Source organism: Stigmatopora nigra, chromosome 12 (genome assembly GCF_051989575.1).
Source record: "Stigmatopora nigra isolate UIUO_SnigA chromosome 12, RoL_Snig_1.1, whole genome shotgun sequence".
In the NCBI taxonomy this organism is placed as follows: domain Eukaryota; kingdom Metazoa; phylum Chordata; class Actinopteri; order Syngnathiformes; family Syngnathidae; genus Stigmatopora; species Stigmatopora nigra.
In genome coordinates this window covers 13076790-13092862 of record NC_135519.1, presented here as the reverse complement: position 1 = coordinate 13092862, position 16073 = coordinate 13076790, and the positions used below count along the sequence as shown (strand labels likewise).

The following is a 16073-nucleotide window of genomic DNA, read 5'->3' as shown; positions in this document are numbered from 1 at the left end:
AAGAGTAATCGCTCGTCTGATTGGTCGGTGTCTGCCTTGGTGCTCCGCATCGGATGTGCCACCTCTTGCCTGGGCAAAACGACGAGGGGAGGGGATGTCTTCAATGGCCGCCATCGGCACTCCAAAATGCGAAAGTCGGGATTATCCACTATATTTAGACCGCGTTTGAGATCGCGATTTTAATTTTGATGATCTCCGACAATTCTACAGGACCTGTTATCGCCTAGAAGATCTGTTTCGTGCGTTGTTTGCACTCGATCAGACGGACTTTACGCGCTTGGGCTGAGGATCAGGCCTAGCCGGCTGGCTAACAAACAAACATTTGCCAGAGTTGCAAGGTAATAACGAGTACTTTTCTAACTACTAATTAAAATGCCATTTTCCCTATTAAACATATGTTATTACTAATGATGTTTTTAACCGTGTTTTTATCGGATCTCAAAATTATTAGGCTTTACGGTCCAATATGAAGTATATGCTAACAGCTATCGGCTAACTTTGTGTAAACTTTACAACCCGATGGCCCACTCGGAGAATCGCTGCATTGTTAGGTGGATCGGAGTAATTTTCCACTTAGAAATAAGCTTCGAGATCAAGTTAGTAGGGTGAAAGTGCGTTGGAATGACTTTTATTGTAATGAATGGATGATTTGAAGATTGGCGGAAACGTGTTGAAACGGCGTGTCAGTTAGCAGATGGGCTAAATCAGGTGTGCCAACTTTAGTAGCAATAGTAGAATTACGTTGTTCTAGTGGGTACAAAATTAAGATTTTAAGCGCATCAAATTGAAATAGTGCCATGTTACAACGTCACGTATTGGATTAAACCATCGCCCCAAAAAATAAGTGACATTTTGTTATTAAAGTCCTTCGCATTTGCTAAACCAGAGATCTTGAACTGTTTGAAATAGGAAAGTGGAGTATTGCTAAATTATTTTGCCATCAAGATCCCAATTTTATAGTCTGAATACTGCAATTGCATTAAAAATCAATCAAATCAAAAGCCTTTATTGTCATAATACATGTGTATAACGAAATTGGTGGTGCTACTCCACAAAGTAATATAAATATATAAAAAAATCACGTCCGGGCTAAAAATAACCCATCTAGTTTAGGTTATTAAACCAGGGATGACCAAAAAAATAAGTGGATGTACACTAAAATTCACTGTACGTACACCACTCAATTATTATTGATCACAACATGTAATTATTGTTCCTTTGTGTATGTTCACAGGTAATATGTAACATAAAACCATCAGTATGACATCCCGATTTAGTAAAACGTACAACCGCAAGGGAGGTGAGGCCAATTCCAAGTTCGAAGAGGTCTTCTCCAATAGGAAACCCACCCTGAGCACCAAATGGGGTGAGACGACCTACAAAGCACAGCTGGGGGCCAAAAGACCTCACTCAAAGTCAGATGAGCAGTCCAAGAGGCCCCGGCTGGAGGACAGCGACAGCGGTGACGATCCATTCGGGTTCGACAGCGACGATGAGTCGTTAAGGGTCGATGAGGGCGGCGAGACCACGACGGCCGCCAAAAACGTCGCTGTTGTGGCCACTGTTTCGCAGAGTACGGCCACCAAAACTCCAAGTAAGTGTAGTGGATGACTTGCTAGTTTGTGTTTGGGGATTTTCTTTTGGAACCATTTTTTTCCAAACAACTAATCCTTAATGTAGGCCAAATGACCTAGAAGAGATTACTCCAAATTAGGGGTGGGCGGTATGCCAAAAAGAGCATATAATAATAAAGAAAATGGAAAAAAAACAAATTGAAGCACATAATTGGGGCTAACATTTGATGTGTCCAAGATCAATGTACCACTTCATGAGTATTTGTTTCAGCTCATTATGTAAGGGTAGATAGAAATTGCGGAAATTGTTTTCGGCATATAATAATAAAGAAAATAATTTAAAAAGCCTAATTGAATCACATAATTGGGGCTAACGTATGATGTGTCCAAGATCAATGTACCACTTCATGAGTATTTGTTTCAGCCCATTATGTAAGGATATATAGTAATTGCTGAATTTTTTTCCGGCAGAGAGCCAGATAGGACTCGAGAGCATTATGTTCCTGACTCCTGTTCTGACAATTTAAAAGATTTTCGTCTCTATGGGATGGTCAACCTATTGACAATCTTAACAATCAAGTGTTTATATTTTTGTCAAAATGTCCCTTTGTGTGTCTGTTTGCAGTCAAAACAGCAGTTGACGCAAAGGCTGTCCAAAATAACAAGCCGTGGTACAAAAGCGCTGCGCAAAGCAACCAGACGCCAACAGCCACGCCTTCTTTGTCCAAGGCCGCCTCCAACTCGTCTGAATGCTCTTCAGGGACGCAGAGGACAGTCTTTGCCCTCCAAGCTGCCGCCACACAGGCCGCCCATGTCCCATTTGGCGGTGCTGACTTCCAGACCGCCCCCTCCTTGTCTAATAACGACGCATCACCGTCAGCAAAAGAAAGTCCTGAGCTGGAGCCTCCCCCACAGCCCGTGGACAACATCCCCCCTTCCCCGTTCACCCTCCGAGCTTCAAATTGCAAGAAATACCAGCCACGTCGCTCGAACAAACTGTCCCCAGAAGACGACACCGACGCAGTCTCCGAAGCGGAGGGCGCCGGCGAGAAACCCGAGGGTGCCGTTTCTGCTTCGGCAAGCAACAACGCCGCCCACGCCAAGGCGCCGGCAAAGCCCGCCGGACGGGGAGGCGGGAGGGTCCGAGACTACACGGTCCTTCACCCCTCCTGCGTCTCCGTGTGCAATGTTACCATCCAGGACACCATTGAGCGAAGCGTGGAAGAAATGGTCACGCCGGCCACGCCCGCCGACCCTGGAGATGCGGGCCAGATGAAGAAAAAGTCAGACGTGCAGCCTAAACCTCCAAGGTAAGAAGGGATGGGATTGAGAGAGTTTAATATCTAAGTACTGTTTAATATCTAAGTACCGTTGAAACCATTAGATATTAAGATATTAAACTGTCATGAATATAATATTGAGAGCTGGTTTCAACAGTACTTAAATATTAAACAGTACTTATATATTAACAAGTACTTAGATATTATACAGTACTTAGATATTATACAGTACTTAGATATTATACAGTACTTAGATATTATACAGTACTTAGATATTATACAGTACTTAGATATTATACAGTACTTAGATATTATACAGTACTTAGATATTATACAGTACTTAGATATTAACCAGTACTTAGATATTAATGAGTACTTAGATATTAATGAGTACTTAGATATTAATGAGTACTTAGATATTAATGAGTACTTAGATATTAATGAGTACTTAGATATTAAAAAGTACTTAGATATTAAAGGGTACTTGTATTTTATCAAACAGTACTTAGATATTAAACAGTACTTAGATATTAAAGAGTACTTAGATATTAAACAGTACTTGGATATTAAACAGTACTTGGATATTATATAGTACTTGGATATTATACAGTACTTGTATAATAAACAGTATTTAGATATTAATATACATATACATATTTTTTGTCAAATATCGTGTCAAAGTGTTAACACTTGTCAACTTGATTGTATCTTGCAGATTCAAAACCACTCAGGTAAAGGCCAAGAAAACAAAGGCCGAGTCGAAGTTAGAGTTCTTCGGTTTTGAGGACGAGGATGCCCAAGGGGGCGAGGAGGCTCCCGAAGGCGCCGGAGGGGGTAAAAGCAACTACAAAATCAAGTACTTTGGCTTTGACGATCTCAGCGAAAGCGACAGTGACGAAGAGAGCGCCAACTTCAAAGAGAAGAAGGCCAGGAAGTCTGCGGCGGCGTTGGCCGCGCTCAGCTCTGGCGTGGATAGTCCCCATACCAGTGACTCCCAGGACAGCCAGGCCAGCAGCAATACAGGTCAGCTGACACAAATTAAATGCAAATCATTTTGTGTGTCCCAGAAAAGTAAATTATGTTTTTTATTATTATTATATTAAATTTTCTGATTTTCCCCCTTTTTAAATCAATAATTATCATTTTTTAATCCATTTTTTATGTGTTTTTGGATCAAAAATACTTTTGTCAAAGTATAGGTATCACCCCCAAAAAGAGAGAAAATAAAAATGCAGTGCATCTCTACTTAATGTTTTTCCTCCATAGAAGAAAATGTCATCATTGCTACTGAGCCTAAAGTCACATGACCACACTTAACGTCACACGCCATCATCACTGTTATTCCTCCCGCAGACAATTTTGACTTCTCGGACGACTGCAGTCCGGGAGGCCCGGAGAGCCAAAAAGGACGCTCGGGGAAGCAAAGCGACAAGTCCAAGGACCTGGCCGGCGGATTCAAGAAGATCTTCAGCGGCCCCAAAAAGGTCAGTGAGTTCTAAGTAGTTTCGGTAACCTCGTTTTATTCGGCCTTAACCCTCTCCAGCAGTCCGATGGAGAAGGAACTAAGCATTTGTGTTGTTAAGATTACCTTACGGGCAGCTTCATCTGAATTATTCTGCTCCAGTTTCCCGTGGTGCGTTCACCGCGCAGCTGTTTATCTTTATTATCTTCTACAGTGGCTGTTTTTTTTCTGCTTTCTCTTCCTTTATTCTCCGTGTCCGCCATGGCTCATAAGCACATTAAAATCTATAGGGCTCTAGTCAGGAAATACTATATACTACAGTGTAACTAATGAAGGGAGGAGCAGTCTATTGTCATCATTCTGCTGTTTATTTTAATAAGTTTTAGTTGTAGATGCCCAATCCCAATCTCTTTGAGTAGGTTTGTCTTGGCTGTTATGACTCTGTAGTTGTCTTTTATGATGCTCTCTAATGGTCAATAAATTCAAAAGTTAAAATATTTAGAATTTACCTTTACTTGACTTTTAGGAACCCCCGTTCTTGGGAAGAATCTGTCTTTGAGTTTATTTGTCTTGGCTGTTATGGCTCTGTAGTTGTATTTTATGATGCTTTCTGCCCTTATAATGTATTATCTTGTAATATACTTAAGAAATTAACCCACCAATTCCTTATTTTTCAGTCCCCTGCCTTTGAGTCTGTTTGTCTTGGCTGTTATGGCTCTATAGTTGTCTTTTATGATGCTCTCTGCCCTTATAATGTATTATCTTCTAATATTTTTAAGAAATTAACCCACCAATTCCTTATTTTTCAGTCCCCCGCCAAAGCCGTATACAACGCCCGACACTGGAACCAACCAGAGGCTGAAGAGATCGCCACTCCGCCCCTCCCTCGATCACAAACGACCCCGGTAAGGCGCCACCTCCCCGCCGCTCGACAAATAGCCTGGCCTTGCATTATTCACGCGCCACTTTTGAGCACTGCTGAGAGGATAAAGATGTGTGCAATACATGTCGTATTATAGAACCATTAGCATTTGTTACACTATTCCCCATTGGCCCCTGGTAAGCACAAGGCAGGATATTATTTATTGCTCTCTGAGTAGTCAACAGTTCTGCTTTTAATTGCTCTAATTAGTCTCTTTTGCTTCAAGTTGAATTCTTTGCCCTCACATTGAACCCCCTTATTTACAAATGTGCTTTTTTTTAACCCCCTCCTCTCCCATTCGAGTCAATATTTGCTCAGGGATAGAAAATAGCTCTTTGTCAAGTGGGATTTTCCAAAGTTACCCTCAACTTTGCCGTACTTCATCTGTTGAAATCACTTATTAAGAGCTTGTGTGCATAACGGACTATTCAGATGCGATAAATTGTCCGGACATGTCATTAAAGAGATTTTGAGAATGACGCATGAGTCCTGTTTCTAAAGCTTTCTCCATTTTTTTCTCCCCAGGCCACCTTATCGAGCGGCGGAAGCGGTTGTAGTAGTAGTAGTAGTAGCAGCAGCGGCGGTAGCGGAAGCAGCAAGGAGAGCAACTCCAATAAAGATGACGGCTTGTTCAAAGCTCCTCCACCCCCGCCCAAAGTCATTAAATCAGAGACCATCCCCACGCGACCTTACCAGGACATTGTTACTGCGCTCAAGTGCAGAAAGGAACACAAGGAGGTAAGAGGAACACATTTTTTGGTTTATCTGGCAAAATAGCAATCATTTTTTTCCAAGGCAATGTTAGCGTTATTTTTAGTGAATTTAAATGTTGGTAAGGGACAAACTAAACTTGTACATTGTCAATTTTAAAAAAAAGGTTACCATTCTTGAGGGATTAGCTGTTCCATAAAAAATCTCAAAACCATTAACATTTTAGTTGGTTGATATATTCTAAAATGTGCTATTATGAAGCAAAAATCTCTATCAAATTCGGATAATTAATTTGATTCTGCATATATTTATTAAGAAAATGTGCTGCAGAAATTTGAATACATCAACAAATCAATTTAACCTGGAGGAAAAAATATAAGCCTAAAAAAACATTTACTTCTGTTAATAGTTTGCAATTTACTGCCATTCAAGGCCATCCTTTGTCATTATTTTTTTGAGCCAAAAAAGCAAGCATGTTGCCAAATTAACAATTAAAACAAGTTAATCCATCACATAGGACTTAAAATCCTGTTAACTGGCATCTGTGCCACTCTAGTTTAATGCCACAAAGTCTATTAGCTCCACCGGTTCTGCTAATGGCGCCATTAGACTGGGGGAAAAAATGGAATAGGCATTTCCCCAAGCGCACCAGTACGTCTGGGAAGATGCCCCGGCATTACCAATTAACTGCAATTACCCGCATTTCCCGTCTCTTAGCTGTACACGGTGGTGCAGCACGTCAAGCACTTCAACGACGTGGTGGAGTTTGGCGAAAATCAAGAGTTCACAGATGACTTTGAGTACCTGGAGACGGGCTTGAAGAGCAGTCAGCCGCTCAACACGAGATGCCTTAGGTAAGCGGACCGTTTGGCTTGCACAGATGTTTTTTGCTTTTTTTTTTACCGGTGGCGCATTAATGTTATGCTGTGGTCTAACGGCCAAGTAGCTGATTAAATTGATTGAATGATGCTAGTGCCTGTCACTTAAAATTTGCCCACGTCGCCGACCATTAGGCAATTTAGAAAGCAACTCGTGCTATCCGCCAAAGCTCATAAACCAGCGACATGACGCTTCATCTTGGCTTGGAAATGTGCCAAGTTTTTTGGAAAATGTTTTGGGAATTAGGGTCCTAACTAGATCAGCTCAGGTTTCACGTGGGCAGCACCATTTTAGATATAATAATTAGATGTTTTTTTAAATAAATGGTTTAAAATCCCTGAATATTCAGTTTTTTTATACATCTAAAACAATGTTTATTTTAGCTTTTTTTAAAATATATTTTTTAGATTTTACAAAATGCTTTTTGAACTAAAAAACACAGAAAAAAATTGATTAAAAATGACTGATTGATTTCAAAGGGGGAAAATGTAATATACATCTATATTAATATACAAGGCAATCTCATTCAAACCACCTGGAAACATGTTTGTAATTACAGTATTTCTTAAATGAATGGTTTATGAAAATGAAGCAATAATTCAGTCCATTCCTTTTTATTTTTTTTGCAGTATAATCAGCCTGGCCACACGGTGTGCCATGCCCAGTTTCAGGATGCATCTGCGGGCCAGGGGCAAGGTGGCGCAGGTGTTCAAAATGCTCAGTGACTCTGCACAGCACCCGGTCGGTAGCCTTTAAGCCTTTAAGTCTTCTTCCCCCACTGATTCACTCCACTCACGTTGGTTGCTCCCCCGTTGTTCCATCAGAACCTCGCCCTGTGCACTGCGGCGCTCATGTACATACTGAGTCGTGACCGCCTCAACATGGACCTGGATCGAGCTTGCCTGGAGCTGATGATCAAGCTCCTGGAGCTGGACCAAGATTATTCCGCGCACCAAGACCAGCTTACCGCCAAGGAGGTGGACAAGGTGAAGGAGAAGATCCGGAAACTGTGTGAGACAGTGCACAATAAACACTTGGACCTCGAAAACATCACGGTGAGTTGAATGACGGCTTTAAAGTGACAAATGAACACAAGATTACTGCGTGACCAGACGTTTGGTCGCCGGACGTTTGGTCGCCGGACGTTTGGTCGCCCGGACGTTTGGTCCTGCGGACTTTTGGTCCTGCGGACTTTTGGTCCCCGGACTTAGATATTAAACAGTACTTAAATATTAAACTCTCTCATGAATATAATTTTGAGAGCTGGTACAACAGTAAACTATCTGTCACTATTTGACCGGCGACCAAACGTCTGAGCACCGATTACTGAGCTGATTTTGACCTTCTTTGTAGACGGGTCATCTTGCTATGGAGACATTGCTCTCACTTACATCTAAAAGAGCAGGTGATTGGTTCAAGGAAGAGCTGCGACTCCTGGGTGGCTTGGACCACATTGTCGATAAAGGTACAGAACATCTTACATTTTTACATACTGAGATATATTAGAACCACTAACTGCCAATCACATGATCTCATTCGTCACTGTCATTTCCCTAGTAAAAGAGTGTGTGCAAAACCTGAGCCAAGAGGACAACAAAGAGAACCTGGTAGCGTCTTTATGGGGAGCTGAAAGATGTCTGAGAGTGCTGGAAAGTGTAAGTGGCAGCTCTCTTATCAAGCCTCATCCTCCAGGCCAAATTGAGTGTTAAATCCATGCACGCCTGCTTGCCTTTTATACCACCCATGATTGCTCAGCCCATCAAAAGTCAGATTTTTATCTTTACTGTCCGGCCTTGTACTTAAACTTATTTTGATATCCTTCCTTTACCCTCCGGGGGCCAACAGGTGACAGTGCAAAATCCGGAAAACCAGGGCTACTTAATTGCCTACAAGGACTCGCAGCTCATCGTCTCGTCTGCCAGGTGAATACCAAAATAGTCTTTTGAGAAAGAATCCTCACCCTGTCTGATCATTTTCTTTCTGGAATGTTTTCTACAATTTTCAGAGCCTTGTGCTACTGTGAAGATATGATCCAGCGCTACAGCAGAGCGTTGAACAACAGTTCTTTGTCTGCCGAGTCGGGTGCTGCCACTCTGCCTCACTGTAGCTTCAGCAATGTAGGCAAGGCTGTGGAGGACTGCATGAGGGCCGTCATTGGCGTGTTGCTCAACCTCACCCACGATAACGGTGAATATTGTAGTAGGCCATACCGTATTTATTGGAGTATAATGTGTAACATTTTGTACCAAAAAATTCTGAAGCAAAGTTTGGATGTGTGTTAAACATGATTCCTGGTGAAAAAGTTACTAAGGATTTAAAATGACAAATTCCAGAAAATTGTGTTCCTATTGGCAGTAGTTTGTTTTACCAGGTTTCCATACCATATGCTGTGAATATTTTTTTTGTCATGGCGACATGTGTTTATCATTTGCCACTTAGAAAAGGAAAAACTGGAGAAAAAAAACATTAGTCATAGATTATGGGTGCGCATTACACACGGTTGCACGGTGTACTCAAATAAATATGTTAAATCTGGTTGTTTAACATTGCAGTTGGTAGACGATTAATTCACCTTTTTTAGCCCAAAATTAACAGATATTTTTGCTTCATATTTAAATTTTTGCAGAATGGGGAAGCACAAAAACCGGTGAGCAGGATGAGCTCATTGTCACAGCGCTAAATTGCGTTCTCCGGGTGCCACGCTTTATCCCACAGGAACAACGCTTTGACGTGCGCGTACTGGTAAGGACTTTGAACTGTGAAATCCTGTCATTTCCAGAAACTTGTATCCAGTTTCTACCTTGTGGAAAAATGCATGTCATTAATACATCCTACTTCCCTGTACAGGGTCTAGGTTTACTTATCAATTTGGTTGAGTATAGCTCAAGAAACAGGCACTATCTGGTCGACATGGAGTTCAACATAGACGACTTCTGTCTGGAAGAACCACCGACCCAGCCGGTCGAGGCCACGCAAGCCGAGACGTCGGCTGCTTCGGTGCCGTCCGACACGGCCGAGACGAAGGAAGGCGAAGTGGAAAAACCCAAGGCCCATGGTGCTTTGGCTGCCCTTGTAAAGGTAGGAAACTCTTTTAAAGGCTTACCCCAGTGCCCAAACCACTGCTTTGTTACTTATTTCTTAACGGCGGGCGGGCGGTCTCCTCCTCAGTTTTTCGTAGAGCGAGAGAGAGCCGCCATTCTGGCCGAGGCCAAGACGGATGACCTCATTAGCGAGGCGCCCAAGCCTCAGGACCAGAGTGGCGAGTGGAAAGAAACCATGGGAGAAATACAGTGGGTGGCGGCTGAACCAAATGATAGCCAGCCACAACCAGAGAATCCAAAGAAAGAGGAGGAAGATGAAGAGTTGGACCTAAATAAAGGTAGGTTTTTTTTAAATTCTCAAGCAATGTTCCCTCTAAGCCAGCATATCAGTATAAAGTCATTTTTGCTGAGTGGGAAGTTTACTTGGAAGTAGTCAACCGTCCGCTGTTTTTTGATAGCAAACATTTCTAGTGTTGCTGAAATATTCCACTAATGACTTATTCCTGCAAATTGACACCGTGAAAAGGTCGGGGAAAAAGATTGGAGAATCGTTCAATCGTGCTTTCCATTCCAGTTTAATCCCTCTAACAGAAGAAGGCTACTGGTTTTTTTTTTATATATATTTTTTTCCTTTTTCTGTAGCTTTGCAACATGCAGGCAAACACATGGAGGACAGCATTGTGGCCTCCTACACGGCTCTCTTGTTGGGATGCCTCTGCCAAGGCAGCCAGGTAAGAACAAAATGGTTGCTTTTTTTACGCTTTTCAGGCATGTTTTGATGTTTTTGCCATTTCGCTATTGTACGCCCACAGGTGTGTTCGGCTTTTGAGGTTACGCTTGGCAAAATAAATTGTTTTCAAAGAAAATAAGGGTGGCTATTTTGCTGATTTTTGCTTTTTGTCTGGCAGGTAAATGTGACTACTGTGAGAGAACATCTCCCCAAAGGAGACTTCTCGATAATGACGGAAATGCTTAAGAAGTTTTTGAGCTTCATGAACCTTACTGTGAGTATTCAATTTGGGATCAATACTTTTGGTTGAATTATTTAAAGTTATAAAAGTTAGATAACTAGGAAATGTAAAAAACTACTTTAGAATCATATTTATAATCATTTATCATAATAAGCAACGTTTATTCCCTTATTTTCACATAGTTTAATTAATTTTGTTTCAAAGTATTTATTTTATTGTATTTATTCTTGAAAACAAATATATTTGTTCAAGACAATAATGAATAGGCATAATTTTGAGTAGTATAATTATAATTTAGACCTGAAATGTACAAATGTGTACATTTATTTTGGATCATTTAGCCCACATTTCTATATAAAAAAATATTAATATTTTCCCCTAAATAGCTCAAAATCTGAATTTTTGTACTCCCTCATTTCCCTTAAATAGACATTTGCCTTATCAAGAATTTAGGACAATTCTCTAAACATGAGTTTGAAAAAAAGGCAAAATTGAAATCCTGTTAAAAAAACAAAAAAATCAACAACACAAGCAGTTTTTTTTCCAAGTTTCTTAAATACTTTGTATAAGATCATAGTCAATCATCCTGAAATAGCACTTTTATACCTAAACACAGCCGTCCAGATATATCTTTAATATTTTTATACCTAAAAAATAGGGTTGCAAAAAGTCTAAAACCAGGCCTGAAGGCAGCCAGTTTAGCTCCGACCTCACAAGTTCCCATCGTGACACGTTTCTGTCTGACAGTGCGCGGTGGGCACCACGGGGCAGAAGTCCATCTCCCGGGTCATCGACTATCTGGAGCACTGCTAACAGCAGACGCTAAGACCGACGCGTCAACCGCCCATCCGGGGAGGGAGGGGGTCGGGTTTTTAGGCGCGCCGGGGTCGACTCTGGGACAGAAACCAGGCGGCGTACGGGAAAACGGGGGAAGGGTCCGCGCCGGCCGGGGGGGAGTCGCACACCACTGAACCAAAGCCGTCAATGCTCGCCAACCTCCGTTCCGAAAAGTCCGTTTTGAAGACCACGTCTGAAATATCCCCGCCTCCATCCCCCTTTTTCGTGTTTTATGGTCAATGCCAACAATGAAAAAATGGCTGACCGACCCGACCCGGCATGAAAAAATGAAACGCTTTCATGCATGTCGCAATGATGTCATCATAAGTTGACTGGCCCCTTAATGTTTGCAGTTGAATGCCAAAAAAAATAGGAGGGTTTTATGTATTTTTGGATTTTTTTTTCTGTTTATTTGGATTTTATGAATTGGACGTCGGAGAGGAGGGATTTTCTTTCAAGGCGTGCTTTTTTTTTTTTTTTTTAGATTATTTAAACCCAGTAACACAGTACATAATCTCACAATTTTGAATTTGTAGATGTGAATTACTGTGTACATGATTTTTTTGGCATAGCGTTTTAAAATCATATTTAATTTAATTCACTATGTATGGTTTTAATGTGGAACAGCAGAGTGACTTGGTATAGTGTTAACAAAATGGCAGATGGGTGTCATTTATCCGGAAAATAAGGTTAATAGCAATTATCAAGGTTCATTTTTTGCGTGTATGAAAAATACATATTTAAAGTGCGACATGTGATGATCATGGTTCATCTTTTATTTGATCGGAATTCATTAACGGAGTGATAAGTTGAATGAATTTTTCTTGTCCGGTATGCCCCGCCCCCTTCTCAGCTATGCTAAATGCGGATTTGCGCTATATAAGAGATTGACTAATTTTGAAATATGGTTTTCCGTATGTCTAAGCGTATATTTATATACTAGCCACCTGTTTTAATTTTAGCCACGCCCACTTGGGTTGATATTATGGGCTCGGCCCACCTACCCCTCCCTCAGTGATGAACTTTGACCTTGCAAAAAATGTCCACTCTGTATGGAATTGTAGAATGTAAATAGTAGTGTACATTGATTGACGGACATTGAGGAAAAAAAATGCTTAGACTACTTTTTTGTCCCCTTCCTACCTCCTTTTTTTTGTCTCTCCCCCACCTACTTGGAAGCTGATGATATTTTTATTTTATACAATATTTCTGTCATTTGGGAAAAAGTGATGAGAAATAAAATGTTTGTACTTGTTTCCATGTACATAGTTCTGAGACAGTAAACCACAAAAAAAAAGATATTCATATTCTTTCTTTCTCTTTATGCGATGGAAGAGATATTAGTTTTGACATTCTTGATGTATAGTTAGTACTCGGGTGAATATATTTCTTTTTGATTTGCTCATATTTTATCGATCAAATACGCCATTGCAGTCTTGTTGTTTTAGGGGTGCTTGAACTGTAGTTCATTTTGTGTTTCTGGATTCATCTTTCCACTTTGTAATGAGTGGTATTATTAATTTTAAAGCTGAAATTTGCTTATGTGCAGAATTCATAATTCATTTCTTGTATATAGGAAACTTCATAGTAATCCGGGGTCTTAAACTTTGGCCAAAAACTCTTTTTGAGCCTCTTAAAAGCTACTTTTCTGTTACATCTTCTTTATTTTTTGGTTGAAAATACTTTATTTTATCTTCTAATTTCCTTTGTCAAAAAATGCCATTTTACAGTTTTGTTCTTTGTATGTTTATTTTGATTTTTTTTCCTAGGAAATTTTGTTTTCTCTCTTCTCCATTTTGAATTTTAGCATGAAAAAATGAAGTCCCATGATTCACTTTCACAGGCAAAGTAACAAGGTGGGTTGTATCCGGACCTTGGGCCGACATTTTGACATCTGTGCTGCCCTCTTTTTTTGCAGTCCCATCTCGGTCTGCTTATAATCTTTCAGGTTGCGCCATTTGCCGTTCAGTGTGAGTCTCCTTCACCCGAATTTTAATGGGATGTCAGTGGGTAGGAATGAAAGCGCTGATGGAAGATGAGGTGAAATGATGGCGTCGCCACCTCGGAATGAATTTAGAACTTGTCAATCACTCTAGCATCCCTCGTATATCAACATCCGTTTACTATACGTATCTTGGCACCATTAGACTACAAGTCTTCTTTCTTGACAGGCACTAGGGGGCGATAGTGTTCTGCCATGACTTGATTTTATTCTTTTTAAAGAGATTCTTTAAACACTTCATCAACGGTGTTGCGGTTGATTTGCCCTTAAGCTGTAAGAGCTCTCGTCTTTGCAGAGGTGTATTGCATCATATCACATAGAGAATGATAGCATGTACACATGCAATCAATCCCATTTACATAGAATTATAGCCATTATTTAAAAGCACTTGTCTTCATTATGAAAATACAGCCTACGAACTGATTTTCGGGGGCGAGATTGCAGAAGTTAGAGTCCAAGAAAGCATGTTCATGGAATCTAAAACTTGGCAGGAACCACCAAGGGACTCCACTCAAAGCATGGAGCTGTTAAAATAAACAACCAATCCCAGCAGACTAAAGACAGTAAGCATGGGGACATCCAGACTTGGTTTGTCATATCTAGGGAAAATGTTGTGTATGATTAGCCTTGCCTTGTGTTTTTTGAGATTTGTCAGGAAACCTGAATTCCTGGAGAAAACCCAGGTAAGACGAACATACTAACATCACACAACATGGCCAGAACCATCGGGGATTGAAACCCTTAGTCTCAGAATTGTGTAGCGGCTGTACCAACTAATGTTCCCTCTAATCTTTCCTTGGTTTGGGCAGAAAGACAACTTCCCTGAGCCACTGAGTACCAGTTTTAGCGACAACATCATTGCTCGCTATGGGCACACCAGTATGGCAGGTGCATGTCAATGTTCCCTCTAATTTTCCATGTAAAACATGCTGTAAAACACAAAAAAACATAAGAGTAGACAGAGCTACTGCCACTGGCTGCTGCATAAAAGGTGCAAACATTGGGGAAAGGGGTAAAAATATATATAAAGTTTGGATTTTATTTACTGCATGCCATATAATTGCTGCTGCGCAGAGAAGACGATAGTAGTGCGCAATTGTGCTGATCTTAGAGAACATTGATGCTAACCATTCTTTCACCAAGCCGCCCACCCTTCCCTTAATTTATTTCATGATTAAACTGTGACAAAACTGCCAATCTGTCAACAAGGACTGCTTTGTAAACACGTGGGTATTCCCGCTCCCTTTGTTTGTCACATCTCCGAACGACAGATGAGGGAGATACTCCGACCTGGCTGTATTCTGGCCTGTGCGTGACTCGCACGCCAACGGTTCGTCCAGGGTTGTTTTTGTCCTAACTCCAGTCAGATGAATCTAGGATCGTCTCCGTCGTGCATCCAATGTGCTCTAGCTATCGCCTCCGTCTACCTTGGGGCGACTTTGGTCCTGTAGAGAGGCTCTTCTGTGGGCTCAGTGGAGTGGATTTATACAAAGGGGGGCTTACGTCCAGTAGTCTGTGTCTTGGTAAATCTTGCCAGATCCCCTTTGAGCACTAAAGAAACGATCAGACTGTTATTTTGCAAGAGTTATTTCTTTCTTTGGACTATTGAGACTAAAGGTTTATAGTACAGGGTGACCCCTAAACAATCCAATGAAAGAGTCATAGAAGAAACATCTATGCATAGTAAGTTAAACCTTAGAAGCATGGCATTTAAGAAACAATGGAATTATCTGTATTTATTTGATCTAAACCAGTGGTACCCAACTCTGGTCCTCGAGGTTACCTGTTTGTCTGTTTTCCATATCTCACTCCTCTACCAAACCTGTACTAAGACATGACAATTTGCCCATACTCTCACTTTGTATGGATATCCGACTATATTAACACCCGTTAAGGTCTCATCAGGATCTAAGTTTGGTCTCAGCCTCGGCAATTAATCTTGATCTCTCGCAGCTGCTTGTTAAAGCTTTCCCTTGATACTGAAAACCTTCATTTCGGTACATTTTGTTGACTTGATAATCTGTTGGGATCATGTCGCCATGGCTCACCTGGGCTGCCAAGCAATAATCTCCCTATCAAAATGGAAGGCCTGTGTTTTGTCCTGATTTGCAGCCATTCCCGATAATGACCAACAAAATCTGACATTCTGGTACAAACACACTTGGGTGTAGTTTGTAGTACAAGTTAACATTATCCCCAACAACACTGACAAACACTGCTTTTGTAAGCACTGTCCCCCCCCAGCAACCCAACCCAACCCCCTCCACTGAATCGGGACTTGAACCCACGCAGCAATCACTGCAACAGACCATAGTAACCACTAGTGTAAAACCCCAAACATTCTTTCTCAAAGGCCCGGAGGAAAGTTTCTACAACATCCACCGCCTCAATGCA

The 16073-nt window shown here is 41.1% G+C and overlaps 1 protein-coding gene across 1 annotated transcript; it reads left to right on the top strand.

Moving 5' to 3' along the window:
- The first annotated feature begins 69 nt into the window (after positions 1–69).
- On the top strand, positions 70–12933 carry wapla (WAPL cohesin release factor a). The gene is made up of 20 exons (XM_077729379.1): positions 70–338; positions 1235–1594; positions 2200–2884; positions 3570–3877; positions 4208–4338; positions 5126–5221; positions 5764–5976; positions 6667–6803; positions 7458–7569; positions 7653–7883; positions 8182–8293; positions 8386–8483; positions 8674–8750; positions 8834–9015; positions 9455–9570; positions 9676–9906; positions 9997–10207; positions 10512–10600; positions 10778–10873; positions 11588–12933. The coding sequence occupies exons 2-20, from the start codon at positions 1261–1263 to the stop codon at positions 11651–11653; spliced, it is 3525 nt and encodes a 1174-aa protein (XP_077585505.1). The 5' UTR covers positions 70–338; positions 1235–1260; the 3' UTR covers positions 11654–12933.
- Positions 12934–16073: the final 3140 nt, after the last annotated feature.

What these genes read in the sequence shown, in the direction of transcription:
- wapla (XM_077729379.1), top strand. Translation starts at nt 1,261, where the DNA reads ATGACATCCCGATTTAGTAAAACGTACAACCGCAAGGGAGGTGAGGCC. An exon ending in CTCGATCACAAACGACCCCG is followed by an intron (nt 5,222 to 5,763) that starts GTAAGGCGCCAC and finishes TTTTCTCCCCAG; the next exon opens with GCCACCTTATCGAGCGGCGG. An exon ending in TGAGCTTCATGAACCTTACT is followed by an intron (nt 10,874 to 11,587) that starts GTGAGTATTCAA and finishes TCTGTCTGACAG; the next exon opens with TGCGCGGTGGGCACCACGGG.